The 27,973-nt window shown below is 50.6% G+C and overlaps 1 protein-coding gene and 1 long non-coding RNA gene across 3 annotated transcripts in view; one reads left to right on the forward strand and one right to left on the reverse strand.

Annotated features, from left to right (window-relative positions):
• LOC132377657 (G-protein coupled receptor 22-like) lies at positions 1 to 27,963 on the reverse strand. Of its 2 annotated transcripts, XM_059943862.1 has the most exons (4): positions 27,562 to 27,963; positions 13,970 to 14,044; positions 4,211 to 4,352; positions 1 to 3,842 (listed from the first exon to the last, which is right to left on the reverse strand). In XM_059943862.1, the coding sequence occupies exon 4, from the start codon at positions 3,792 to 3,794 to the stop codon at positions 2,490 to 2,492; it is 1,305 nt and encodes a 434-aa protein (XP_059799845.1). In that variant the 5' UTR covers positions 3,795 to 3,842; positions 4,211 to 4,352; positions 13,970 to 14,044; positions 27,562 to 27,963; the 3' UTR covers positions 1 to 2,489. The 2 variants fall into 2 exon arrangements, with proteins under 2 accessions (XP_059799845.1, XP_059799846.1); XM_059943863.1 differs by lacking the exon at positions 13,970 to 14,044.
• Positions 1 to 27,973, forward strand: part of LOC132377658 (uncharacterized) — a 64,861-nt gene that overhangs the window by 17,175 nt on the left and 19,713 nt on the right. The window lies entirely within an intron of this gene.

The following is a 27,973-nucleotide window of genomic DNA, read 5'->3' on the forward strand; positions in this document are numbered from 1 at the left end:
GGGGTGGGGGTGGGAAGAGATGTCAGAGGTAGGTTTTTTTGAAAGAGGGAGGTGGGGGTAAGGGTCACACTGCCAAGGGCAGGGGTAGAGGCAGACTCAGCCACATGGATGATAGAAAAATGGAGAGCACTGTGGGAGGGAAGGGTTAGATTGATCTTACAGGAGGTTAAAAGGCTGGCACAACATCATGGACCGGAGGGCTGGTACTGTCTGTTCAATGCTCTAAAAGGCATTTGGGCAGGAATTGAGAGGTATGGGCCAAACAATGGTGAACGGGGTAGATCATGGAGAGTTGATGTCAGCTGTTAGGTTGAAGGGCCTGGTTCTATTAAATGTCAACAATCACCATGTTTCAGAGACATTAGACAACAATTAAGTAGGCAAAATACAAAAGGACAAGGTCTTAACATGTATAAATGGAATTTGTGTGCAGATGGACAAAAATCAGCATGCATGATTTGGGCTGAAGGAGCTCTTTCTGTCTGTATTTGAAAACTAGTCATTTCTTACTCGGACTGAACCACTCCTGCTGGTATTCTTTTAGTCTCAGCTTTAGTTTCATAATTGTATTTTCTTAATTTAACCCTCCATATTTTCCAAAACCTCTTGCCCAATTCACCAAATTTCCCAGCTTTGCAGTCAGTGGAAGCTGCCTCCATGCTCTGTGCTCTGAAGGTCTCCCTCTACCTTCTGAGGGTCCCACCTCGTGCTCTGAGTGTCCTTTCACCACACTGACTCATTTGTTGACCCCCCCTCCATGCTCTGTGATCTGAGGGCCCTATCACTGCACGGTGGGTCCATCTCCTCACCGACACTAGGCACCAGCCTCCATGCTCTGAGGGTCCCTCCACTGCACGGTGGGTCCATCTCCTCACCGACACTAGGCACCAGCCTCCATGCTCTGAGGGTCCCTCCACTGCACGGTGGGCCCATCTCCTCACCGACACTAGGCACCACCCTCCATGCTGACACATTAGTCGGCCCTACCTCTGCACTCTGAGGGTTTATGAGGTTCTGAAAGAATAAAACTCCTCCTGTTAGTCAGTCAGTGTTTATTGCCCTCACCCCAATTGCCCTCGAAAAGGAGGGGCTGAGGTGCTCTTTGCAGTCCTTCTGGTGAAGGTGTTCACCACGGTGCTGGTGGGGAGGGAGTTCAGGGTTTAGAGCCAATGACAAGGAAGGAACAGCGAGACATTTCCGAGCCACGGTGCTGGGGAACCTGCAGGTGGTGGTGTCTCTCTGCACCCACTGCCTTTGTTCTTGGAGGTAGAGTCACTGTTCTGGGAGGAGTGAATTCTGCAGCCTCAGTGTGCCAGTACTGGAGGGACAGGGTGTTTGTTTCATGAGGTGGGCAGGGCAGATCCAGCGGGTTCTTTGTTCTGGACAGTGTTGAACTTCTCGAGAGCTGTGCTCACCTAGGCCAGTGGAGAGAGTTCAATCACATTCCCGACCTGTGCCTGCTAGGTGGTGCAAAGAGCCTGGTGTGTCAGGAGATGAGTCACAACCCACAGGATACCCAGCTTCTGATCTGGTCTGGGGCACAGTATCTGTCTGTCCAGTTGAGTCTGTGTCGGCATGAGCTCCTGGAGTTTTGTACCCAGTGGAGCACTGGGTTCTTCTGGCAGCCTCATGTTGTAGTAACCTCCATCTCCTGGTGGGACACCGCTCCTGCCTCCCCACACTGGCACTGAAACTGGCCTTTACCTTCTCTCCAGAGGCAGCTAGGAGCCTCCAGTACAAAAGAGGTGAGGGTGGGAGGGATGTGGGGCCTAGGTGAGGGGGTTGTTGGTGGACCCCTCTGCTGGCTATGGTTCTGGGACTGGTTTAACCTATGCACTGCTGTGTTCCACTGGGTGCTGTCAAGAGTAGGGACAGGGCTTCGGTGCTGAAGGGTCTTGCTGGGTGCTCTAGGGGTAGGACCTTGGTGCCTTTGGTTCTGGAAGGGAGGAAGAGATGGAAAGGGGGGAATGAGGGTGGGATGGGGAGATGGAAGAAGGGAGGGCAAGTTTGAGAATAGGTGAGATTGAGGGTGAAGTTTGGGGTAGATGGAGGAATGCTGGTGTTTGAGGTTGGGACTGAGGGTGGAAGAGGGAGGGATGGTGGTATTTGAGGGTGGGATCGAGGAAGGGGCTTGGGGAAGGTGGGCGAGCGAGATCGAAAATAGGAGAATTGAAGGTAGGATTGGGAGTTTGAGGGAGGAAAGGGGTGATAGAGTGAAATTGGGGAATGGGGGTAATTGAGATAGAGGAATGGGTGTGATTGAGGGTGGGGTGGGATTGCAGGAATGGGGGTGATTGTTATTGGGGAATAGGGGTAATTGAGGGTGTTATTGGGGATGTGGGTGATTGAGGATGGGATTGGGGGAATGGTTGAGGATGGGATTGGGGGAATGAGGTGGTTGAGAGTGGGATAGGGGATTGGGGTGATTGAGGGTGGGATGGGGGATTGGGGTCAAGTGCTGAAGTGGGCCTGTGCTGTGGTGTGGAGGATCAGGCCTGGACGTGGACCAGGGGCTGGGACCGAGCCCCAGCTGCCCCTGCCTGCTGAGCCTTGCCAGTCTCCACCCAGGAATTGTGGATGACAGTGGCACTGGGCGCAGGATCAACTTGCAGCACGGACACTACCCGCTTCTTCACCTTGCTCTTGAGGACCTGACGGAACTTGTGTCGGGCAAAGGCATACAGCAGTGGGTGGAGGACAGTGGTGGCGTAGGCGAGCGCTAGGCCGCAGAGGCGCAGACGGATCAGCCGGTCACTGGGCCCCAGACTCAGCAGCAACACGTTCACCACTGAGACAGGAGCCCAGCACAGCAGGAAGGTGCAGACGGTGATGAGTGACATCCGGAACACCCGCCTCTGCCTCTGCCGTCGGTCGCGGTGCCGCCTGACTGCCCGCCGCAGCGCGATGATCACCGACACTGAGGCGTGGACGCCCAGTGGAGGGGGTGGTCCTCCCGTGGCAGGGGCCGGCCTCCTGCTCTCGTACTGAGTGCCGAGCGAGGCCGCCCCTGCCCCCGTGCCCTTCCTCTTTCGTCGCCTCCGCCTCCTACTCTTGTGCTTCTGCCCGCGGCCGAAGTGGTTGCCGACGCGGATGTCGAGCGCCTTTAGAATGCGGGAGTAGGCAGCCAGCATGCCCGCAGCAGCCAAGCAGAAGCAGGGGATCTGCAGGAAGAGATGGCCGTAGACGGCCGGCCGGCGCCGGTACTCTCTGGTGCCAATGCACAGCAGGCTCCGGTTCTGCCAGGCGGGGCTCTGCAGCGGAACCCTGAAGAACTCGGCCTCGACAAAGGGCGTGAAAAAGACCAGCAGTGAGAGGAGCCAGACGGCGGCTAGCAGAAGCACCGCCCGGCCGGGCGTCAGCAGCCTGTTGGCTGGCCGCACCGAGATGTCGTACCTGTCCAGGCTGATCACCAGCACATTGACGGCGGTGGCCACGCTGGCAAAGGTGACACATGCCTCGTGGAAACAACATAGGAGTGCCACATCACCGTCGAGCGGGGTCAGCACCACGGTGACGGTCAGGGGGACACACACCAGGCAGATGATGAGGTCCAGCACATGCAGGTTCATGGTCACCACGTTACTGATCGAGTCTACCAGGCCACTCTGCACACAGTACAGGACCAGCACCATCAGGTTGCTGCCGAATGCCAGCACAATCTCCAGCGTCAGAAAGCTGGTCAGCGACACCTGGAAGCTGACTGGGTAGGAAACATACCAGCCCTGCTTTACGGATGACTTGTCCATGGCCTCGGGCACTGAATGGAAATTATCCAATTCCATGGCTGTGTCCATCCTGGCCTCTCAGCATAGTCCCGGGAATGACAAACACCCTCACTGTACCTAGAACAAACACAATCACACTGTGACCAGGGATTGCAACCCCTCCTCAGCTATCTGCGGGGCGGGGGGGGGGGGCAGGGGAGGGGAGGGGGGGATTGGAGAGGTGGGGATGTGGACTGGAAGGAGGTTAGGAGATGGGAGACAGAGGAAAAGGAGGAAGAGGGAAGGGGGAAGGGGAATGGGGGACAGGAGACAGAGGGGAATTGGGGAATGGAGTGGAGGGGTTACGGGTAATGGAGATGAAGAGAAGATTAGGGGATGGAGAGAGGGTGTTACGGGGAAGGGACAGTGGAGAGGGGAGGATTTGCTGGGGTTTGGGAGACAGCTGTGGAACAGTGTCCCTCGGAGTCTGGGCACAATGTACCTACCTGTGCCCCCTCTTGTGGACACACAGCAGCACTCCTGGGCAGCAGAGTTGGGTGATGTACCCTGGCCACGGCTCTCATAGTGTCCAGTGCTCCAGCACCGGTACATTGGAGACGAGCGGATGTCAGCCCCGTGGACAGCTTTCTGTTCAAAGATAAAGATTATTTTTATTTATTATATGTACAACAAAACATAGAAATATAGAGTGAAATCAGTTGTTTGTGTCAATGAAAAACACCGTCTGAGGATGTGCATTTGAGACCTCTGTTGGCCTGAAGCATCAACTATTTATTCCCCTGCTGAGTCCTGTCAGCATTTTGTGGTGTCCAGATGCGACCAAATCTCCCAGCTTCTGCACTAACCGTATCACACCATCCATCCAGGCCTAAGAGGCAGTGTGAGAGTGACTACTTCCCCAGTTTGGCATCTTCACCACAAAAGGACAGGACAGCATCTTGGTGAGAGTCCGTGCTACACCTGATTTTGTGTCGGTATTTACAGGGGGTCCCGGGGGAGTGTGTCGGTATTTACAGGGGGTCCCGGGGGAGTGTGTCGGTATTTACAGGGGGTCCCGGGGGAGTGTGTCGGTATTTACAGGGGGTCCCGGGGGAGTGTGTCGGTATTTACAGGGGGTTAGCCATGATGGAAGTGTGGAGAAGACGATGGACTGAATGGTCTGATAGGTGCACAATTAGATGTGCCTGTTTCAGGCTGGAGGTGGTGATTTAAGGAGCAGAGAGGATTGATTCTCATGCTGGCTGCCTGCCAGCTCACACAAGAGCTTCACAAAGAATTATTACATCTTTTAATGAGGTTCCTGGAAAGTCGCGTTTCCTGAAGATAAGTGGCTGCGGAGCGGGCACTTTGATCTTCTGGCTTTAATTCCCCTGGCCTGCCGAGAAGAGACCAGTATCTGCATCAGGAACCTGCTAATGCTCATCAGCGTTCCCGAGTCAAGGAGACAGAGGGCATCGGTTTCACACCATCTGCACCAGCGTTGCCTCTAAGTAGCGTTTCAATGTCAGCCATTTCACACCGAGTTCAGCGGCTTCTACTGTGCTCAGGACCGTGATGGTAAATCTCCCGTTAAGCCCCTCAGAATAAACCCCAGCACAAAGGCACCTGCATTATAAGACCATGAGACAGAGGAACAGAATTAGGCTATTCAGCCCATCGATTACTCTGCCATCATTAGTCCTCTGAAAGTGGATCAGCAAATTTGCTGATCTCACCGAGGTTGGGGGTGCTATGGACAGCGAGGAGACTACCACAGCTTGTAGCAGGATCTGGACCAGCTGGAAAAATGGCAAATGGAGTTCAACACAGGCAAGTGTGAGGTGTTGCGCTTTGGTGGACCAATCGGTGTAGGTCTTACACAGTGAACGGTAGGGCATTGAGGAGAGTGGACTAACCAGGGTAGGTCTTACACAGTGAATGGTAGGGCATTGAGGAGTGTGGACCAATCGGTGTAGGTCTTACACAGTGAATGGTAGGGCATTGAGTGTGGACCAATCGGTGTAGGTCTTACACAGTGAACGGTAGGGCATTGAGTGTGGACCAATCGGTGTAGGTCTTACACAGTGAATGGTAGGGCATTGAGGAGAGTGGACCAGTCGGGGTAGGTCTTACACAGTGAACGGTAGGGCATTGAGTGTGGACCAATCGGTGTAGGTCTTACACAGTGAACGGTAGGGCATTGAGGAGTGTGGACCAATCGGTGTAGGTCTTACACAGTGAACGGTAGGGCATTGAGGAGTGTGGACCAATCGGTGTAGGTCTTACACAGTGAACGGTAGGGCATTGAGGAGTGTGGACCAATCGGTGTAGGTCTTACACAGTGAACGGTAGGGCATTGAGGAGAGTGGACCAGTCGGGGTAGGTCTTACACAGTGAATGGTAGGGCATTGAGGAGAGTGGACCAGTCAGGGTAGGTCTTACACAGTGAACGGTAGGGCATTGAGGAGAGTGGACCAATCGGTGTAGGTCTTACACAGTGAATGGTAGGGCATTGAGGAGTGTGGACCAATCGGTGTAGGTCTTACACAGTGAATGGTAGGGCATTGAGGAGTGTGGACCAATCGGTGTAGGTCTTACACAGTGAACGGTAGGGCATTGAGGAGTGTGGACCAATCGGTGTAGGTCTTACACAGTGAACGGTAGGGCATTGAGGAGTGTGGACCAATCGGTGTAGGTCTTACACAGTGAACGGTAGGGCATTGAGGAGTGTGGACCAACCAGGGTAGGTCTTACACAGTAAACGGTAGGGCATTGAGGAGAGTGGACCAGTCAGGGTAGGTCTTACACAGTGAATGGTAGGGCATTGAGGAGTGTGGACCAACCAGGGTAGGTCTTACACAGTGAACGGTAGGGCATTGAGGAGAGTGGACCAGTCAGGGTAGGTCTTACACAGTGAATGGTAGGGCATTGAGGAGTGTGGACCAACCAGGGTAGGTCTTACACAGTGAACGGTAGGGCATTGAGGAGAGTGGCAGAACTGAGGGATCTGGGAATACAGATATCCTTTGAAAGTGGCATCACAGATAGGCAAACCAGCGTAGCTCTTACATGATGAACAGTGGGGCACATAGAGACTTCAGAATGTCTGTTTCTGTGCAGTAGGAGTTCTATGACTCTCTGACTCTAATCCCATTCTCCTTCCTTCTCCCTATAACCTTTGACTCCCTGACTAATCAAGAACCTATCAACCTCCGCTTTATACATTAACATACATTAGGGACCTTTAAGAGAATCTCAGTGGTCACGGTGTCAGAACATTAACGCAGCCCCTAATACCAGCAAAATAACGGTTCACATGGGGGGGGCATAATCTTAAAGTGAATGGAGGAAACTATTGGGGGACGTCAGAGGTAGGTTGTTATACAGAGTAGTGGGTGTGTGGAACATCCTGCTGGGGTGGTGTAGAGGCAGATACTTTAGGGACATTTAAGAGACTCTTAGACAGGCACATGGATGACAGTAAAATGGAGGCTGTGTAGGATGGAAGGGTTAGATTGATCTTACATTACGTTAAAACATCAGAACAACATAATGGACTAAAGGGCCTGTACTATGCTGTTTGTTCAATGAAAGAGCTGACTGTTGACTTCAGGAAGACGTGTGGTGAACACAACCTCGCCCTTAGCCCTGGAGAGATGATTGCCAACTGAGATTCCTCAGCAGCAACCTCTCCTGGTCCCTCCGCACTGATGTGGTGACCAGTGTATCAGGCGCCTATCCCCTTGGAGATGGAATTGGCTCAGATCCCCACACTCTGTGTACCCTCAAGGCATTTGGCAGGGATGTGACTGGATGCTAGAGTGATGAACATTGGGGCAGCAGTCCAGTTTTAGACCGATGAAAGTGAGTGTACCCCATCTACCCCATTTCCTGCCAGTTACACTCCCCCTACTGACACTAGTACAGCACGGTAGCCAAGTAGTTAGCATAACACTACTAAATTGTCAGTGACCCAGGTTCAATTCCCACTGCCGTCTGTAAGAATTTGATTGTTCTCCCTGTGACCACATGGATTCCTTCCAGGTACTCCGGTTCTCCCCACATTCCGAGCACATAGGGTTAGTAGGTGAATTGGTCACATGGGTGTAACTGGGCCAGAAGGATGTATTACCGTTCGGTAAATCACCTCATAAACGACAAGGTTTCATTTTCTGCTACTTGGCAAGTACCTTCTCTGATCCCAAGTCCAGAAACCCACCAGGTCCCTTACTCTTGTGCCTTCTTATAAATTGCTCAAACATGACTTTCCTTTGACAAAGCCGTGTTGACTTTACTTGGTTACTTTTATAACAGTTTTGAAAGTTTCCCAACAACAAATGTAAAGCCAACTGAATTTGTGGTTTCCTGTTCTTTTACACTCTCCCAGGGTGGGTTCGGATTCCTGTTACACTCTCCCAGGGTGGGTTCGGATTCCTGTTACACTCCCCCAGGGTGGGTTCGGATTCCTGTTACACTCTCCCAGGGTGGGTTCGGATTCCTGTTACACTCTCCCAGGGTGGGTTCGGATTCCTGTTACACTCCCTGGGTGGGTTCGGATTCCTGTTACACTCTCCCAGGGTGGGTTCGGATTCCTGTTACACTCTCCCAGGGTGGGTTCGGATTCCTTTACACTCTCCCAGGGTGGGTTCGGATTCCTGTTACACTCTCCCAGGGTGGGTTCGGATTCCTTTACACTCTCCCAGGGTGGGTTCGGATTCCTGTTACACTCTCCCAGGGTGGGTTCGGATTCCTGTTACACTCTCCCAGGGTGGGTTCGGTTTCCTGTTACACTCTCCCAGGGTGGGTTCGGATTCCTGTTACACTCTCCCAGGGTGGGTTCGGATTCCTGTTACGCTCCCTGGGTGGGTTCGGATTCCTGTTACACTCCCTGGGTGGGTTCGGATTCCTGTTACGCTCCCAGATTGGGTTCGGTTTCCTGTTACGCTCCCAGGATGGGTTCGGATTCCTGTTACACTCTCTCAGGGTGGGTTCGGATTCCTTTACACTCTCCTAGGGTGGGTTCGGATTCGTGTTACACTCCCAGGGTGGGTTCGGATTCCTGTTACACTCCCAGGGTGGGTTCGGTTTCCTGTTACACTCTCTCAGGGTGGGTTCGGATTCCTGTTACACTCCCAGGGTGGGTTCGGTTTCCTGTTACACTCTCTCAGGGTGGGTTTGGGTTCCTGTTACACTCCCAGGGTGGGTTCGGATTCCTTTACACTCTCCCAGGGTGGGTTTGGATTTCTGTTACACTCCCTGGGTGGGTTCGGATTCCTGTTACACTCCCAGGGTTGGTTCGGATTCCTGTTACACTCCCAGGGTGGGTTCGGATTTCTGTTACACTCCCAGGGTGGGTTCGGATTCCTGTTACACTCCCAGGGTGGGTTCGGATTCCTGTTACACTCCCAGGGTGGGTTCGGATTCCTGTTACACTCCCAGGGTGGGTTCGGATTCCTGTTACACTCTCCCAGGGTGGGTTCGGTTTCCTGTTACGCTCCCTGGGTGGGTTCGGATTCCTGTTACGCTCCCAGATTGGGTTCGGTTTCCTGTTACGCTCCCAGGATGGGTTCGGATTCCTGTTACACTCTCTCAGGGTGGGTTCGGATTCGTGTTACACTCCCAGGGTGGGTTCGGATTCCTGTTACACTCCCAGGGTGGGTTCGGTTTCCTGTTACACTCTCTCAGGGTGGGTTCGGATTCCTTTACACTCTCCCAGGGTGGGTTCGGATTCGTGTTACACTCCCAGGGTGGGTTCGGATACCTGTTACACTCCCTGGGTGGGTTCGGATTCCTGTTACACTCTCTCAGGGTGGGTTCGGATTCCTGTTACACTCCCAGGGTGGGTTCGGATTTCTGTTACACTCCCTGGGTGGGTTCGGATTCCTGTTACACTCCCAGGGTTGGTTCGGATTCCTGTTACACTCCCAGGGTGGGTTCGGTTTCCTGTTACACTCTCTCAGGGTGGGTTCGGTTTCCTGTTACACTCTCTCAGGGTGGGTTCGGTTTCCTGTTACACTCCCAGGGTGGGTTCGGATTCCTGTTACACTCCCAGGGTGGGTTCGGTTTCCTGTTACACTCCCAGGGTGGGTTCGATTTCCTGTTACACTCCCAGGGTGGGTTCGGATTTCTGTTACGCTCCCTGGGTGGGTTCGGATTCCTTTACCCTTTCCCAGGGTGGGTTTGGATTCCTTTACCCTTTCCCAGAGTGGGTTCGGATTCCTTTACACTCTCCCAGGGTGGGTTCGGTTTCCTGTTACACTCCCAGGGTGGGTTCGGATTCCTTTACACTCTCCCAGGGTGGGTTCGGTTTCCTGTTACACTCCCAGGGTGGGTTCGGATTCCTGTTACACTCTCCCAGGGTGGGTTCGGATTCCTGTTACACTCTCCCAGGGTGGGTTCGGTTTCCTGTTACACTCTCCCAGGGTGGGTTCGGATTCCTGTTACACTCCCAGGGTGGGTTCGGATTCCTGTTACACTCCCAGGGTGGGTTCGGGTTCCTGTTACACTCTCCCGGGGTGGGTTCGGATTCCTGTTACACTCTCCCGGGGTGGGTTCGGATTCCTTTACCCTCTCCCGGGGTGGGTTCGGATTCCTGTTACACTCTCCCGGGGTGGGTTCGGATTCCTGTTACACTCTCCCGGGGTGGGTTCGGTTTCCTGTTACACTCCCAGGGTGGGTTCGGTTTCCTGTTACACTCCCAGGGTGGGTTCGGATTTCTGTTACACTCCCTGGGTGGGTTCGGATTCCTTTACACTCTCCCAGGGTGGGTTCGGATTCCTTTACCCTTTCCCAGGGTGGGTTCGGTTTCCTGTTACGCTCCCAGGGTGGGTTCGGATTCCTGTTACACTCTCCCAGGGTGGGTTCGGATTCCTGTTACACTCTCCCAGGGTGGGTTCGGATTCCTGTTACACTCTCCCAGGGTGGGTTCGGATTCCTGTTACACTCTCCCAGGGTGGGTTCGGTTTCCTGTTACACTCTCTCAGGGTGGGTTCGGTTTCCTGTTACACTCTCCCAGTGTGGGTTCGGTTTCCTGCTACACTCTCCCAGGGTGGGTTCGGTTTCTTGTTACGCTCCCAGGGTGGGTTCGGTTTCCTGTTACACTCTCTCAGGGTGGGTTCGGTTTCCTGTTACACTCTCCCAGTGTGGGTTCGGTTTCCCGCTACACTCTCCCAGGGTGGGTTCGGATTCCCGCTACACTCTCCCAGGGTGGGTTCGGATTCCCGCTACACTCTCCCAGGGTGGGTTCGGATTCCCGTTACACGCTCCCAGGGTGGGTTCGGATTCCCGTTACACTCCCAGGGTGGGTTCGGATTCCTGTTACACTCTCCCAGGGCAGGGTGGGTTCGGTTTCCTGTTACACTCTCCCAGGGCAGGGTGGGTTCGGATTCCTGTTACACTCTCCCAGGGCAGGGTGGGTTCGGTTTCCTGTTACACTCCCAGGGTGGGTTCGGATTCCTGTTACACTCCCAGGGTGGGTTCGGATTCCTGTTACACTCTCCCAGGGTGGGTTCGGATTCCTGTTACACTCTCCCAGGGTGGGTTCGGGTTCCTGTTACACTCCCAGGGTGGGCTCGCGTTCCTGTTACAATCTCCCAGGGTGGGTTCGGGTTCCTGTTACACTCCCAGGGTGGGTTCGGATTCCTGTTACACTCTCCCAGGGTGGGTTCGGATTCCTGTTACACTCTCCCAGGGTGGGTTCGGGTTCCTGTTACGCTCCCAGGGTGGGTTCGGATTCCCGTTACACTCCCAGGGTGGGTTCGGATTCCTGTTACACTCCCAGGGTGGGTTCGGTTTCCTGTTACACTCTCCCAGGGCAGGGTGGGTTCGGTTTCCTGTTACACTCTCCCAGGGCAGGGTGGGTTCGGTTTCCTGTTACACTCTCCCAGGGCAGGGTGGGTTCGGATTCCTGTTACACTCCCAGGGTGGGTTCGGATTCCTGTTACACTCCCAGGGTGGGTTCGGGTTCCTGTTACACTCCCAGGGTGGGCTCGGGTTCCTGTTACAATCTCCCAGGGTGGGTTCGGGTTCCTGTTACACTCCCTGGGTGGGTTCGGGTTCCTGTTACACTCTCCCAGGGTGGGTTCGGATTCCTGTTACACTACCAGGGTGGGTTCGGATTCCTGTTACACTACCAGGGTGGGTTCGGATTCCTGTTACACTCTCCCAGGGTGTGTTCGGTTTCCTGTTACAATCTCCCAGGGTGGGTTCGGGTTCCTGTTACACTCCCAGGGTGGGTTCGGATTCCTGTTACACTCCCAGGGTGGGTTCGGATTCCTGTTACGCTCCCAGGGTGGGTTCGGTTTCCTGTTACGCTCCCAGGGTGGGTTCGGTTTCCTGTTACACTCTCCCAGGGTGTGTTCGGTTTCCTGTTACAATCTCCCAGGGTGGGTTCGGATTCCTGTTACACTCCCAGGGTGGGTTCGGATTCCTGTTACACTCCCAGGGTGGGTTTGGACAACCAGTGACCTACTGGGATTGTCCTGAACTATACAAATGGGGGGTGGGGGCTGGAATTTACCACCAGCCACCAATTCCACCTGCTTCACCTAGCCAATAATCTGAGTTGAAGTCTAACTCCTGATTCAAGATAGTTTACTTTTATATCCAGTAGACAAGTGTAAACAGAAACAAAATAATTGTTTCTCCGGATTCAATTCAGCACAAAAAAAACCCACAATAAGGTAAAGAACAAAATAAGAATAAAAGAAACACAGTAAGTATAAATACATAAGATAGCTTATACCCATAGACTGATTGCATGTTCATAAAGTGACACGAGGCACAGTTGTGTCTGTAGACAAGGTGACTGACAGGAAATGATAAAGTAGTGGTGGTTGAGGGTGTGGAGGTGTTGATCAGCCTCACCGCTTGGGGAACGTAACTGTTTTTGAGTCTGGTGGTCTTGGAGTGCCTGCTACGTAATCTCCCCCCACCCCCCTCAAATGGCAGTGGGACAGACAGTCCATGAGCATGGTGGGCGGGATCCTTCAGGATGTTACTGGCACTTTTCTGCACCTTTCTGGGAATACTGAAAGCCCTCGATGGCAGAGGCTGTTACTGGTGATTCACTGGGCAATTTTGACTACTCGTTGTAAAGCCCTACTTTTCTCCACAGTACAGTTAATTACTCGATTTGAATGATGGTCGGTGGGTTATGGACCCTGGATTCATTCAGAAGACTGAGGAGCCTCACGCTGCTGACTGGCTGGGCACCAACCACAGGGCGGCTGCCACTCGGTCCTACCTGCTTGTGCCAGCTCTCTGCTTATTCAGGATTCTCTGCCTTCCGCAACCTGGGTTCAATGCCCCCCACTGTCTGTAAGGAGACACGACTGGCTACTGTGAGGTGGGAGTTAATCCCACTGAGCCCAGAGGTTCATCCATACCCTGCTGAGGGAGGGGATGGGGGTGAGAGGACGGTGCTTACACTGACATCACGCACCTTGCCTGTTGCTAGAACCTTACCCCGCTGGAGGGCGGGGAGGGGCTGAGATGGCCACCCGCTGTGATCAATAACTCTCTCCTTACAGATTCACTCTGGGGACTGTAGGCCAGCTAACTCTCCCTCAGTTACATCCAGAGAGAGAGGAGCAGCCCCCCCACCCCTTCCTGGATCTGCCACGTCCAGCTGCAAACAGCACGATCCAAGCAGCTGGAACAGACCAAGGGTGCACGGCAGCAACATGCACAGCACCAAAACCCCCAAACAGGCACAGACACATTCCCATTCCCTAGGTTTCCTGTCTGTTCCCAACAGCACAAACACGCACTCTCTCCTCCTCTGTCCCACACTCCCCCTCCCCACCTCTGTCCCACACTCCCCCTCCCTCCTCCATCCCATGCACTCCCTCCCCCCAACAAACAACCCCTCCCCACCTCAAATAACTCCTATTCCATCCCACACTCCCTTTCCCTCCTCCATCCCATGCACTCCCTCCCCCAACTCAAACAATCCCTCTCTCCTCCGTCCTGCGTCCCACCTTCCCCCTTGTCTTGTGCTCCCCCTCCCCCACTTCAAACAACCTCCCCTCCTATGTTCCACACTCCCTGCCTTAGCTGACTCATCATTGAGGGGATGCCCAACCCCTGAACAGCAGCATCTGAGCTCACTTGCTCTGTGTTGTAATATTGCTGCGGCCCCCCCCAACCCCTCTCAGTGGGAGTAACTAGCCCCCATTCCCACTGTAAGCCAGCGTTTACAGGGTGCCTGCGGCTGGTGGCAGGGTGAAGTGGGTGTCAGTGATCAGAACCACATAGAAACTGACCTTCAGCAAAAGAGGAGGATCTTGCCTCTTCAGTGACACTGGGCATAAGGACGGAGGGCGTTGGATACTCAAACCCTGGGGGGAGGAAAGTGACAGGTCACAGCAGAACTCCAAGAACATCTTGAGCCAGACATAGTCCAAACCAGCTTCCTGCATCACCAGCAAAGTCATATTGCTGGTTACCTCAGGACTGTTTCGGGGGGGGGGGACCTGAGCATTAACTTCTCCACTCAGGGTAGTGAGAACATGGAACAAGTTGCCAACAGAAGTCGTAGATATGAGTTTGATTTTGGATAGGTGCCTGTCCATCACCTCTTCCAGTGTCTCTCCTTCTTTCCCTTTTCCCATGATCCACTCTCCTCTCTTGTCAGACCCTTTCTTCTCCAGCCCTTTACCTTTCCCACCTATCAGCTCCCATCTCCTTACTTCATTCCACCTGCCCACCTTCCCCCTCACCTATCACCTGCCAACCTGTACACCTTTCCTTCCTATCTTCTAATTCTGGCTTCTGTCCTCTTCCTCTCCACTCCTGATAATGATTCTTTACCTGAAACATCAACTGTTTATTCCCCTCCATAGATGCTGCCTGACCTGTTGATTAATATGCATAATACTCTAGGTGTAATCACAACTGGCCTGTTTTATTGTAGTAAAAAGTCTGCAATGGTTCAAACTTCCTGCAAATAGAGGCCAGTATCCCTCATTGCCTGGTGCTACTATATATTGGCTCCCAAAGGCTTGTGTACAACACCAGGATCCCTCTGAAAATCAAATGGAGACAATAGTGATTGCTGGGTAAGACAGGTGGAATTTAATCTGGAGTCTTCCGAGTGATGCACTGCGGGAAGACCAATTATGGCTCACTATTCACATGGAATGGTAGGGTCCCTGGGAATAGTGAAGTACAGAGAGAGCTTGGTGACCAAGTCCAAGGTACCCTGAAGGAGGCAGAAGAGGCAGATGAAGAAGGTGTTCGGGAGATAGGCCTCCATTAGCTTGGGCAGAGATACAGGGCTGGAGAGGGTAGGAATAGAATGATTTGACAGCGGAATGTGTGGCTGAGGAACTGGTACAGGGGGCAGGGGTTCCGATTTACAGATCATTGGGATCTCTTCTGGGGAAGGTATGACCTGTACAAAAGGGACAAGTTACACCTGAACCCGAGGGGTCCAATATTCTTGTGGGCAGGCTTGCTAGAATTGTTCAGGAGGGTTTAAACTAATTTGGCAGGGGTTGGGAACTGGAATTATGGTACTGTGGATGAGCTCATTGGTTTACAAACAGAGGCAGTATGTACTGAGATTCATAGCAAGGACAGGCTGACGATGGGGTAAAATTACAGTAAACAGGATGAGTTCCAACGTAAAAGGTAGACAAAATCGTAAAGAGTGAATACAGGACTGAAGGTGTTGTATTTGGATGCGTGCGGTGTATGGAATAAGATCGATGAATTTGCAGCACAGTTACAGATTGGCAGGTATGATGTTGTGGGCATCTCTGAAACATGGCTGAAAGAAGATTAGAGCTGGGAGCTTAATGTTCAAAGGATACACATTGTATCAAAAGGACAGGTAGGAAGGCAGAGGAGGTGGCTTTGCTCATTTGGTAAAAAAATAAAATCAATACATGAGAAGGAGGTGACGGAGGTTTGGAAGCTGTTGAATCATTATGGACCGAGCTAAGGAACTGCAAGCGTAAAATATCCTGATGAAGGTTATTTACAGACCCCCTAAAGAGGAGTAAGGATGTAGTCTACAAGTTACAATGGGAGATAGAAAATGCATGTCAAAAGGACAATGTTACAATAGTCATGGAGGATTTCAACATGAGGGTAGATTGGGAAAATCAGGTTAGTGTTGGATTCCACGAGGGTGAGTTTCTAGAGTGAGTGTGACAGGGCATTTTAGAGCAGCTCATGGTTAAACCCACTAGAGGATCAGCTATTCTGAACTGGGTACTGTGCAATGATCCAGAAATGATTAGAGAGCTTAAGGTAAAAGAATGCTTAGGTGAAAGTCATCATAGTATGATTGAATTCACCCTGAAATTGGAGAAAGAGAAACTGAAGTCAAATATATCAGTATTACAATGGAGTAAAGGGAATTACAGAGGCATGAGAGAGGAACTGGCCAGAATTGATTGGAAAAGAACACTGGCAGGGATGGCAGCAGGACAGCAATGGCTGGAATTTCTGGAACCAATTCAGAGGGCACAGGATATATACATCCCAAAGAAGAAGAAATATTTTAAAGGAAAGATGACACAACATGGCTAACAAGAGAAATCAAAGCCAACTTAAAAGCCAAAGAGAGGGTGTATAATGGAGCAAATGGAAGTGGGAAGTTAGAGGATTGGGAAGCTTTCAAGTGCCACCAGAAGGCAAATACAGAAGTCATTCAGGTAAAGATGGAATATGAAAGTAAGTTTCTTCAGATACATAAAGAGTAAAAGGGAGGCAAGAGTGGACATTGGGCCACTGAGAAATGATGCTGGAGAGGTAGTAATGGGGGACAAGGAAATAGCAGATGAACTGAGTAAGTACTTTGCATCAGCCTTCACTGTGGAAGACAATGACAGTATGGTAGAAGTTCCAGATGTCAGGGGTCATGAAGTGTGTGAATTCACCATTTCTAAGGAGAAAGTTATTGGGAGACTGAAAGGTCTGAAGGTAGATAAGTCTCCTGGACCAGATAATGTGCGTCCTAGAGTTCTGAAAGAGACGGCTGAAGAGGTTGTGGAGGCATTAGTAATGATCTTTCAAGAATCACTAGATTTTGGAATGGTTCTGGAAGACAAGAAAATTGCAAATGTTTCTCCACTCTTCAAGAAGGGAGAGAAGCAGAAGAAAGGAAATTATAGGCCAGATAGTCTGATCTCGCTGGTTGGGAAGATGTTGGAGTCGATTATTAAGGATAAGGTTTCAGGGTTCTTGGAGGCACATGATAAAATAGGTTGTAGTTAGCATGGTTTCCTCAAGGGAAAATCGTGCTTGACAGATCTGCTGGAATTCTTTGAGGAAATAACAAGCAGGAGAGACAAAGGAGAATCAGTTGATGTATTTGGATTTCCAGAAGGTCTTTGACAAGCTGCCACACATGAGGCTGCTTAACAAGCTATGACCCATGGTATTACAGGGAAGTTTCTAGCATAGATAAAGCAGTGGCTGATTGGCAGGAGGCAAAGAGCGGGAATAAAGGGACCTTTTCTGGTTGGCTGCTGGTGACTAATGGTGTTCCACTGGGGTCTGTGTTGGGGACCAATTCTTTTTATGTTACATGTTCATGATTTGGATAATGGAATTGATGGTTTTGTTGCAAAGTGATATGAAGATAGGTGGAGGGGCAGGTAGGTTTGAGGATATAGGGAGGCTACAGAAGGACAGACAGATTAGGAAGATGGGCAAAGAAGTGGCAGGTGGAATAGAGTTGGGAAATTTATGGTCATGCATTTTGGTAGAAGAAACAAAAGGGTTGACTATTTTCTAAATGGAGAGAAAATACAAAAAACTGAGGTGCAAAGGGATTTGGGGAGTCCTCATGCAGGATTCCCTGAAGGTTAACTTGCAGGCTGAGTCTGTGGTGAGGAAGGTAAATGCAATGTTAGCATTCGTTTCAAGAGGACTAGAATATAAAAGCAAGGATGTAATGTTGAGACTTTATAAAGAACTGGTGAAGCCTCACTTGGAGAATGTGAACAGATCTGGCCCCCTTATCTTAGAAAGGATGTGATGAAACTGGAGAGGGTTCAAAGAAAGTTCACGAAAATGATTACAGGGTTGAATGGCTTGTTGTATGAAGGGCGTTTGACGGCTGTGGGCTTGTATTTACTGGAATTCAGAAGAATGAAGGGCGACCTCATTGAAATCCATTGAATGGTGAAAGGCCTTGTGGAGAGAATGTTTCCCATTGTGGAAGAGTTTAAGACCAAAGGACACAGTTCAAAAAAGAGTCACGTCCTTTTAGAACGTAGATGAGGAGGAATTTCTTTAGGTGGAGAGTGGTGAATCTGTGGAATTCTTTGCCACAAGCAGCTGTGGAGGCCAAGTCTTTATGTATATTTAAGGCAGAGGTTGACAGATTCTTGATTGGTCAGGGTATGAAGGGATACGGGGAGAAGGCAGGAGATTGGGGCTGAGAGGAAAAATTGATCATTCGTGATGTAATATCAGAGAAGACTCAACTGGCCAAATGGCCTAATTCTGCTCCTTTATCTTATGGTCTTATACCCCCTCCCATACTTGTACCATAAGATCCACTCAACTCCATACACCTGCCTTCCTGTTACATCCTTTGATCCCTGACCGATCAGGAAACGTAATTTATTTGGCAGTTTGAACAGGGCACAACTGTGCAAGTGTGTGAAGGTCAGTCTCTGACAGCGGGAGAGTTTAAAAAGCGAGCAGATTAACAGAGTAGTGGGACACAGAGTAGGAAGGATTTGGCGAGCAGAGGCTGAGGATGAACTTGCTCCCAGTCAGGTAAGGCCGGATAAGCTCCTTTAATAATCTAATTAACTGAGAAGAAGGTAATGGAGGCAGCAGTTAGGGCAGTTGAGTGCTCCGTATGCAGGATGTGGGAAGTCAGGGCGAGAACAATTGTCCCTGATGACTACACCTGTAAAAGGTACATCCAACTGCAGCTCCTGACAAACTGAGTTAGGGAACTGGAGCTGGATGAACTTCCAATCATTCGGGAGGCAGAGGCAGAAATAGACAGGAGTTTCAGGGAGATAGTCACCCCTAGGAGTCAGGAGGCAGGAGGCATGTAGCTGGGTGACTGTCAGGAGAGGGAAGGGGAACAGACAGGAAGAGCAGAGCACCCGTGTGGCCGATCCCATCAACAATAAGTACATCATTTTGGATACTATTGGTGGGGACGACCTACCAGGGGCAAGTTGCAGTGGTCACGTCTCTGGCACCGAGACTGGACCCTCAGCTCAGAAGGGAAGGAGGGAAAAGAGGAAAACAGTAGTGATAGGGGATTCAATAGTTAGGAGGACAGATAAGAGTTTCTGTGAAAGAGATCGAGAATCCTGGATGGTCTGTTGCCTCCCTGGTGCCAGGGTCTGCAATATCTCGGATCAAGTTCTCAGTATTCTCAAGAGGGAGGGTGAGCAGCCAGATGTCGTGGTCCACGTAGGGGCCAATGACGTGGATAGGAAGAAGGAGGAGATCCTGTAAAGAGAGTTTAGAGAGTTAGGTGCAAAGTTGAAGGACTGGACCTCCAGGGTTGCAATCTCAGGATTGCTATCCGTGCCACGTGCTAGTGAGGCTAGAAGTAGGAAGATAATGCAGCTAAATACATGGCTAAGAAGTTGGTGCAGGAGGGAGGGCTTCATGTTTCTGGACAATTGGGCCTTGTTCCAGGGAAGGTGGGACCTGTTCCGACCAGACGGGTTGCACCTAAACTGGAGGGGGACTAACATCCTTGCAGGTAGGTTTGCTAGTTCTGCTCTTGGGGGGGGGGGGGGTTTAAACTAGATTTGCAGGGGGAGGGGAACCAGAGCATTAGAGCAGATAGTGAGGTGGAGGAGGATAAAGATCATGCGAGAACTACAAGTATAGTGCATGGAGTAAAGCCAGATCTAACATATAAAGAGGCTTTGAGGAAAGAGAAGCAGAATAAAGGGTGTAAAGGTAGTAAGGTAGAAGGGCAATGCAAGAAGCATCAGGAACAAAGGTGATGAGCTTGGATACATACATGGAATTATGATGTAGTGGCCATTACAGAGACTTGGTTGGCACCAGGGCAGGAATGGATTCTCAATATTCTTGTATTTCAGTGCTTTAAAAGGCATAGAGAGTGGGGAAAAGGGGTAGGAGGGTGTCATTACTGGTCAGGGATACTATTACAGCTACAGAAAGGTAGCTGTAGCAGGATCCTCTTTTGAGTCAGTATGGATGGAAGTCAGGAACAGGAAGGGAGCAGTTACTCTAATGGGAGTATTCTATAGTCCCCTGGTAACAGCAGAGATACCGAGGAGCAGATTGGGAGGCAGATTTTGGAAAGGTGCAAAAATAACAGGGTTGATATCATGGGTGACTTTAACTTCCCTAATATTGATTGGCACCTGATTAGTTCCAAGGGTTTAGACGGGGCAGAGTTTGTTAAGTGTGTCCAGGACGGATTCTGTCACAGTATGTTGACAGGCCGACTAGGGGGAATGCCATACTAGATCTGGCATTAGGTAACGAACCGGGTCAGGTCACTAATCTGTCAATGGGTGTGCAGCTGGGGGACAGTGATCACTGCTCCCTGACCTTTAGCATTATCATGGAAAGGATGGAATCAGAGAGGACAGGAACATTTTTAATTGGGGAAGGGTAAATTATGAGGCTATAAGGCTAGAACTTGCAGGTGTGAATTGGGATGATGCTTTTGTAGGAAAATGTACTATGGACATGTGGTCGATGTTTAGGGATCTCTTGCAGGATGTTAGGGATAAATTTGTCCCAGTGGGGAAGATAAAGAATGGTAGGGTGAAGGAACCATGGGTGACAAGTGAAGTGGAAAATCTAGTCAGGTGGAAGAAGGCAGCATACATGAGGTTTAGGAAGCAAGGATCAGATGAGTCTATTGAGGAATATAGGGTAGCAAGAAAGGAACTTAAGAAGGGGCTGAGGAGAGCAAGAAGGGGGCATGAGAAGGCCTTGGCAAATAGGGTAAAGGAAAACCCAAAGGCATTCTTCAATTATGTGAAGAACAAAAGGATGACAGGAGTGAAGGTAGGATCGATTAGAGATAAAGGTGGGAAGATGTGCCTGGAGGCTGTGGAAGTGAGCGAGGTCCTCAATGAATACTTCTCTTCGGTATTCACCAATGAGAGGGAACTTGATGACGGTGAGGACAATATGAGTGAGGTTGATGTTCTGGAGCATGTTGATATTAAGGGAGAGGAGGTGTTGGAGTTGTTAAAATACATTAGGACGGATAAGTCCCCAGGGCCTGACACAATATTCCCCAGGCTGCCCCACAAGGTGAGAGAAGAGATTGCTGAACCTCTGGCTAGGATCTTTATGTCCTTGTTGTCCACAGGAATGGTACCGGAGGATTGGAGGGAGGCGAATGTTGTCCCCTTGTTCAAAAAAGGTAGTAGGGATAGACCAGGTAATTATAGACCAGTGAGCCTTATGTCTGTGGTGGGAAAGCTGTTGGAAAAGATTCTTAGAGATAGGGTTTATGGGCATTTAGAGAATCATGGTCTGATCAGGGACAGTCAGCATGGTTTTGTGAAGGGCAGATCATGCCTAACAAGCCTGATTGAGTTCTTTGAGGAGGTGACCAGGCATATAGAAGAGGGTAGTGCAGTGGATATGATCTACATGGATTTTAGTAAGGCATTTGACAAGGTTCCACATGGTAGGCTTATTCAGAAAGTCAGAAGACATGGGATCCAGGGAAGTTTGGCCAGGTGGATTCAGAATTGGCTTGCCTGCAGAAGGCAGAGGGTCGTGGTGGAGGGAGTACATTCAGATAGGAGGGTTGTGACTAGTGGTGTCCCACAAGGATCTGTTCTGGGACCCCTACTTTTCGTGATTTTAATTAATGATCTGGATATGGGGCTGGAAGGATGGGTTGGCAAGTTTGCAGATGACACAAAGGTTGGTGGTGTTGTAGATAGTGTAGAGGATTGTCGAAGATTGCAGAGAGGCAATGATAGGATACAGAAGTGGGCTGAGAAGTGGCAGATGGAGTTCAACCCGGAGAAGTGTGAGGTGGTACACTTTGGAAGGATAAACTCCAAGGCAGAATACAAAGTAAATGGCAGGATACTTGGTGGTGTGGAGGAGCAGAGGGCTCTAGGGGTACATGTCCACAGATCCCTGAAAGTTGCCTCACAGGTAGATAGGATAGTTAACAAAGCTCGTTGGGTGTTAGCTTTCATAAGTCAAGGGACAGAGTTTAAGAGTTTAATGATGCAGCTCTATAAAACTCTAGTTAGGCCACACTTGGAGTACTGTGTCCAGTTCTGGTTGCCTCACTGTAGGAAGGATGTGGAAGCATTGGAAAGGGTACAGAGGAGATTTACCAGGATGCTGCCTGATTTAGAGAATATGGATTATGATCAGAGATTAAGGGAGCTAGGGCTTTACTCTTTGGAGAGAAGGAGGATGAGAGGAGACATGATAGAGGTGTACAAGATATTAAGAGGAATAGACAAAGTGGACAGCCAGCGCCTCTTCCCCAGGGCACCACTGCTCAGTACAAGAGGACATGGCTTTAAGGTAAGGGGAGGGAAGTTCAAGGGGGATATTACAGGAAGCTTTTTCACTCAGAGAGTGGTTGGTGTGTGGAATGCACTGCCTGAGTCAGTGGTGGAGGCAGATACACTAGTGAAATTTAAGAGACTACTAGACAGGTATATGGAGGAATTTAAGGTGGTGGGATATATGGGAGGCAGGGTTTAAGGGTCAGCACAACATTGTGGGCTGAAGGGCCTGTACTGTTCTATTCTATGTTCTAAACGATCAACTTCCGCCCTGAATATACCCATAGACTTGGCTCCCAACGCTGTTGGTGGCAGAGCATTCCACAGATACACCACTCTCTGGCTTATCCAAACTTCCCTTCAGCGTTGAAATAGAACCTGCACCCACCACCTCCACTGGCAGTGCTTTCCACACTCTCACCACCCTCTGAGTGAAGAAGTGCTCCCTCATGTTCCCCTAACCATTTCACCTTTCACCCTTAAACCACTATCTCCAGTTTGAATCTCACCCAACCTCAATGGACAAAGCCCACTTCCATTCACTCAATCTATTTGCGTCATAATTTTTATATACCTCTATTAAATCTCCCCATTTCCCTTCCCTATAACTCATGTCCTCCCAGCCCAACAACATCCTTGTAAATTTTCATAGAAACATAGAAAATAGACGCAGGAGTAGGCCATTCGGCCCTTCAAGCCTGTACCGCCATTCAGTATGATCATGGCTGATCATCCAATTCAGAACCCTGTACCTACTTTCTCTCCATACCCCCGATTCCTTTAGCCACAAGGGCCATATCTAACTTCCTCTTAAATATAGCCAATGAACCAGCCTCAACTGTTTCCTGTGGCAGAGAATTCCACAGATTCACCACTCTCTGTGTGAAGAAGTTTTTCCTCATTTCACTGATTTCATTCCATAATTTTACTGACCTCTTTCAATCTTTTTGATATTTTTCTTGTAGGTAGGTGACCAGCATTGGACACAATACTCCAAATGAGGCCTTACTACATAACATCCCATCTCCTGTACTCAATGCATTGATTTGTAAAGGCCAATGTGCCAAAAGCTTTCTTTCTGCTCTCTATCTATGATGTCATTGTCAAAGAATTATGGATTTATGTTATGGATCCCCCTGTTCCAACACACTCCTCAGTGCCCTACCACTCACTGTACAAATCCTACCCTGGTTTGTCCTCCCAAAGTGCAACACCTCACACTCGTGTGCATTATATTCCACCTGCCATTTTCCAGCCCAGTTTGCGCATTTTCCCGCATGCATGCTGGTTTCCTTGCACTGTCCAATGAAGTGTGGTTTAGTAGGTTAGTAGTTTCAACCTCGGCTGACATGGAAATGTTGTATTTGGTCTCCACCAGCTAAACTGTTGATGCAGAATGGGGTCGGCTGAGGCTACATGTATTCTTGAGGGAAGGAGCCCACTTGTTCATTGCAAATCTTCCTATGATTAGGCTAGTGTTAAGTAGGTGGATTGCTGGGCTGTGTGGCTTGGTGTGTCAGAGGGACTGTACTGTGCTGTCTTTAAATAAACAAATATAAAATAAAATGTCTGTCTAAATTTGTTCACTTCCCCACATTTGGTCTGTGTCCCTCTATTGTTGTAGAGTTCTGCACTACAGAAACAGGCCATTCAGTCCATCTAGGCCTTGCCAAACTGTTATTCAACCTGCACCTGGACCATTGCCCTCCACACCCCTCCCACCCACCCAAACTTCTCTTCAATGTTTAACCAAACCCTCATACACCACTTCCACTGGCAGCTCATTTCTGAACCAGACCAATTCTGTGATGTAGGGCCCATCAGTTTACAAACCTCCATTAAAACACACATCTATCTGGTCCTGTCTCCTCTCAGTTTCTGTGAACTTGTCACTACTCAAACTTTCAACCTTGGCAGACATGGAAATGTTAGACATGAGAAGGTGGGTGGGTGGAGGGGGGGAGGTGGTAGGTGAAAGAGGTCAAGGGCTGAAGTAAAATGATAGGAGAGGAGAGTGAACCATGGGAGAAAGGGAAGGAGGTGGGGAACCAGAGGGAGGTTGTGAGGGCAGTGGAGAGGAAACAGAAGGGGTATAGGGCCAGAGGTATAACAGAAACAAAGTGGGGGGAAACAGAGGGAGAGGTTTGATATTTCTGTCTCCTTACTAAATACTGCTTCTCAAATCATTTCCTTCCCCCTCACACATTCCACCTTTCAGGCTGAGACCCTCCTACTCGACCTCACCCAACCCCTGCCCCCGTCCCTTTATCAAAGTTCCTTCTCCTTTAACCCTCCAATATATCAGCCAAGTGCCCACCTCCCTCCCCCACCCCCTGACCGGTGGCCCAGAAAATCCAGGACATCAACCTGACTGTCCCTGTTGGACTCACACCTGGAGTGAGCCGTCCCTGGGGTGGAGTGGGGAGTGAGGGGGGTGAATGGTGAGTTAGTATCACCACTAACTGCCCCTCCAGGGGACAAATAGCTCCACATTCACACACTGGGAGAAAGGCAGTTCCCAGTGCAGGGGTTAAGGAACAGGTCAGATGGAGTTTGTTGGGAAAGAACCGGAATTCGGGTGGGTGGAGCGGAAGTGGCTTTAGTTCAGAGAGCTGTCACCTTCAGCTGGTACAGACAGTTTGACACATAGCCTTGTACAAACTGCGTGCGCGTACACACACACACACACACCCCTACCCTCTGTACGGCCCTCCCACATTCACACAGACATACACACCCTCTGTAACACCCCCCCCACACACACACACACACAGCTTCTGTTCTGTATGGTCTTCCCACACACACCCTCTGTAACCCCCCCCCCCACACACACACACGGCTTCTGTTCTGTATGGTCTTCCCACACACACTCACACACACACACACACACACACACACACACACACACAGCTTCTGTTCTGTATGGTCTTCCCACACACACACAGCCCCACACACAACCTCTGTAACCCCCCCCCCACACACCCACCCCCACACACAGCTTCTGTTCTGTATGGTCTTCCCACACACACACACACAGCCCCACACATACCCTCTGTAACCCCCCCCCCCAAACACACCCTCTGTAACCCCCCCCCCACACACAGCTTCTGTTCTGTATGGTCTTCCCACACACACACAGCCCCACACACACCCTCTGTAACCCCCCCCCCCCACACACCCACCCCCACACACAGCTTCTCTGTATGGTCTTCCCACACACACACAGCCCCACACACACCCTCTGTAACCCCCCCCCCCCCACACACACCCACACACAGCTTCTGTTCTGTATGGTCTTCCCACATATACACCCTGCCATCCCTCTCTCACAGCACACACTCCTGCACAGAGACATAGGCACAGCAACAGAGGTTGTGATGACCACTTCCCCTGTTCTATCTCAGCCCGTTGCTCTACATCAAACACCCTCATCCTGATTTCATTATCATCCAGAAACCTTCTAACCGTTGCCCGACGGGATGATGTTCCCACCCACCTACTCACCGTCTCCTCATCTCTGTCTTGGACAGCCCAGCCTTGGTTCTGAACCTGTGATGTTTGGTTTTAGGCAGACCATCAGGGAAACATTCACCAGGGATTTGTACAGCACAGAATCAGGCCATTCTGATTTAACATTTACCAGGATGCTGCCCGGATTAGAGAGCATGTCTAATGAGCAAAGGCTGAGTCAGCCCGGGCTTTTCTGTTTGCAGTGGAGGAGGATGAGAGGTGACTCGATAGAGGTGTACAGGAGGATAAGAGGCACATATCGAGTGGACAGCCAGAGACATTTCCCAGGGCAGAAATGGCCAATACAAAGGTGGCAAAATGTTAAAGTGATTGGAAGAAAGTAGAGGGGGATGTCAGTGGTAAGTTCTTTACATAGAGTGGTGGGTGCGTGGAACATTCTACCAGGGTATTTACATTAGGGACAGTTAAAAAAAACCTCTTAGTTAGATGTGGATGATAGAAACATCAGAATCAGGTTTAATATTACCGGCATAGGTCATGACATTTCTTGCTTTTGCAGCAGCAGTATATTACAACACATAATAAAAACTGTGAATTACACTCTATTAAATTAATTTATTTATATTAAATAGTTAAATTAAACAAGTAGTGCAAAAAAAGTAGTTAAGTAGTGTTCATGGGTTCAATGTCCATTCAGAAATTGGATGGCAGAAGGGAAGAAGCTGTTCCTGAATCACTGAGTGTGTGCCTTCAGGCATCTGTACCTTCTCCTTGATGGTAACAATGAAAAGCGGGCATGTCTTGGGAGATGGGGATCCTTAATGATGGATGTCACCTTTTGGAGGGTTATGTGGAAGGAAAAGATTCGATCGATCTTGGAATAGGTTAAAAGGTCAGCATAACATTGTGGGTTGCAGGGCCTGTACTGTTCTATGTCCTGCAAGATTATTTGAGTGAAATCGCTGCTCATTGGTCGATGGAGTTAGACACATTCAGTCCACATTGACATCCCAACCTCCCAGCATTTCCCTGCACCCATCCCCTTCCTTAGGCAGGGAGACTAGACAGTCCCACCATATTCCAGGGCTACAGAAATGCAGCAGAAAACTACAACTGCTACAGAAGGAAAATCTTCACCTTGCTCTCCTGGGCGTGATTCAGGTAGACACCTCTCAAACACAAACACATTTCAATCTCTCTCAGTTTAACACACACCATTATTCACCAGACTAAAACCAACCCGGTACACACTGCAACAGAGACTTCACAAACTCCGACTGGCTGGGAAACGTTTGCAAGGGGATGAAGGGGACATGGAAGGCGCTTTTGCAGTGCAGCCCTTCCCTGACCTAGGGATGTCTGTGAAATCAATTCCCATTGCAAAACTAGAAAAGGCAGAACTCCCTCACCACCCCTTTGAGTGCATGATAATCCCTCAGTACAACAGCAAACACCCTACTTCATCTACCCCTCCCTCAGTACCGACCATCACACAGCACGACGCCCCCTCAGTACTGCCCCTCCCACGGCGCGGCTCTTCAGTAATGCCCCGCAGCCTGCTCCGTTGCCTCAACACAACTTACTCGCATCGTGCGGCGCTCCCTCAGCGAGGGAATTCGTTGTCCTTCCACCCACTAGAGCGGATTCAACAGGGAAGCGGGACGGGGGAGACTGGATGGGCTGGCACGGCATCGACGGGCCGAGTAATCTCGTTTTGCGCTGGAGGAGGCTGCGGATTCCTGGGAAAGGGCCGGTTCTAGGTCGTTTCTCCCACCTCCCATCCACAATCGCCCGGGACCATGGCTTACAAGCGTCCCCCTTCCCCACCGGCGCTGCCTTGCTTGGACGACGAGCCCCGGCCGTGGCAGCGCACGGCTCTCGTTCAAATCATCCCCACCACCTCCGGCACTCACCGCAGTCCAGCCGGCCGGTTCCGCAGACCTGCCGCCTCCCGCCCGCTGCAGCTGGAGGCTGGACCCGACCGCCGGCCGCAACAGCGCGGTGGAGGCGGAGCGGTCCTGGGGGATAGAGCACTTTCCTCGGCGTTGTTACCGCACAGCCACCGTCACTCTGTGCCAGTGTGGGAAAGAGAGGAGGACGGGGAAAACAGTGTGTGGGAGGGGAGAGCGGCGGAAGAAATGTGTGTGTGTGTGAGGGAGAGAAGGAAGATACGGTGTGTGTTGTGGGAGGGTGGTTATGTGTGCATGAGAAAGAGAGAGTGAGTGTGGGGGAGGGAAGGGAGTCTATGTGAGTGAGCGTGTGTAAGGAGAGGGAGGGAAGACACTGCAAGTGGGAGGAAGTACTGGGGTCACTCTTATAATACAC

The sequence above is a fragment of the Hypanus sabinus genome, chromosome 19 (assembly GCF_030144855.1).
Source record: "Hypanus sabinus isolate sHypSab1 chromosome 19, sHypSab1.hap1, whole genome shotgun sequence".
Lineage (NCBI taxonomy): Eukaryota > Metazoa > Chordata > Chondrichthyes > Myliobatiformes > Dasyatidae > Hypanus > Hypanus sabinus.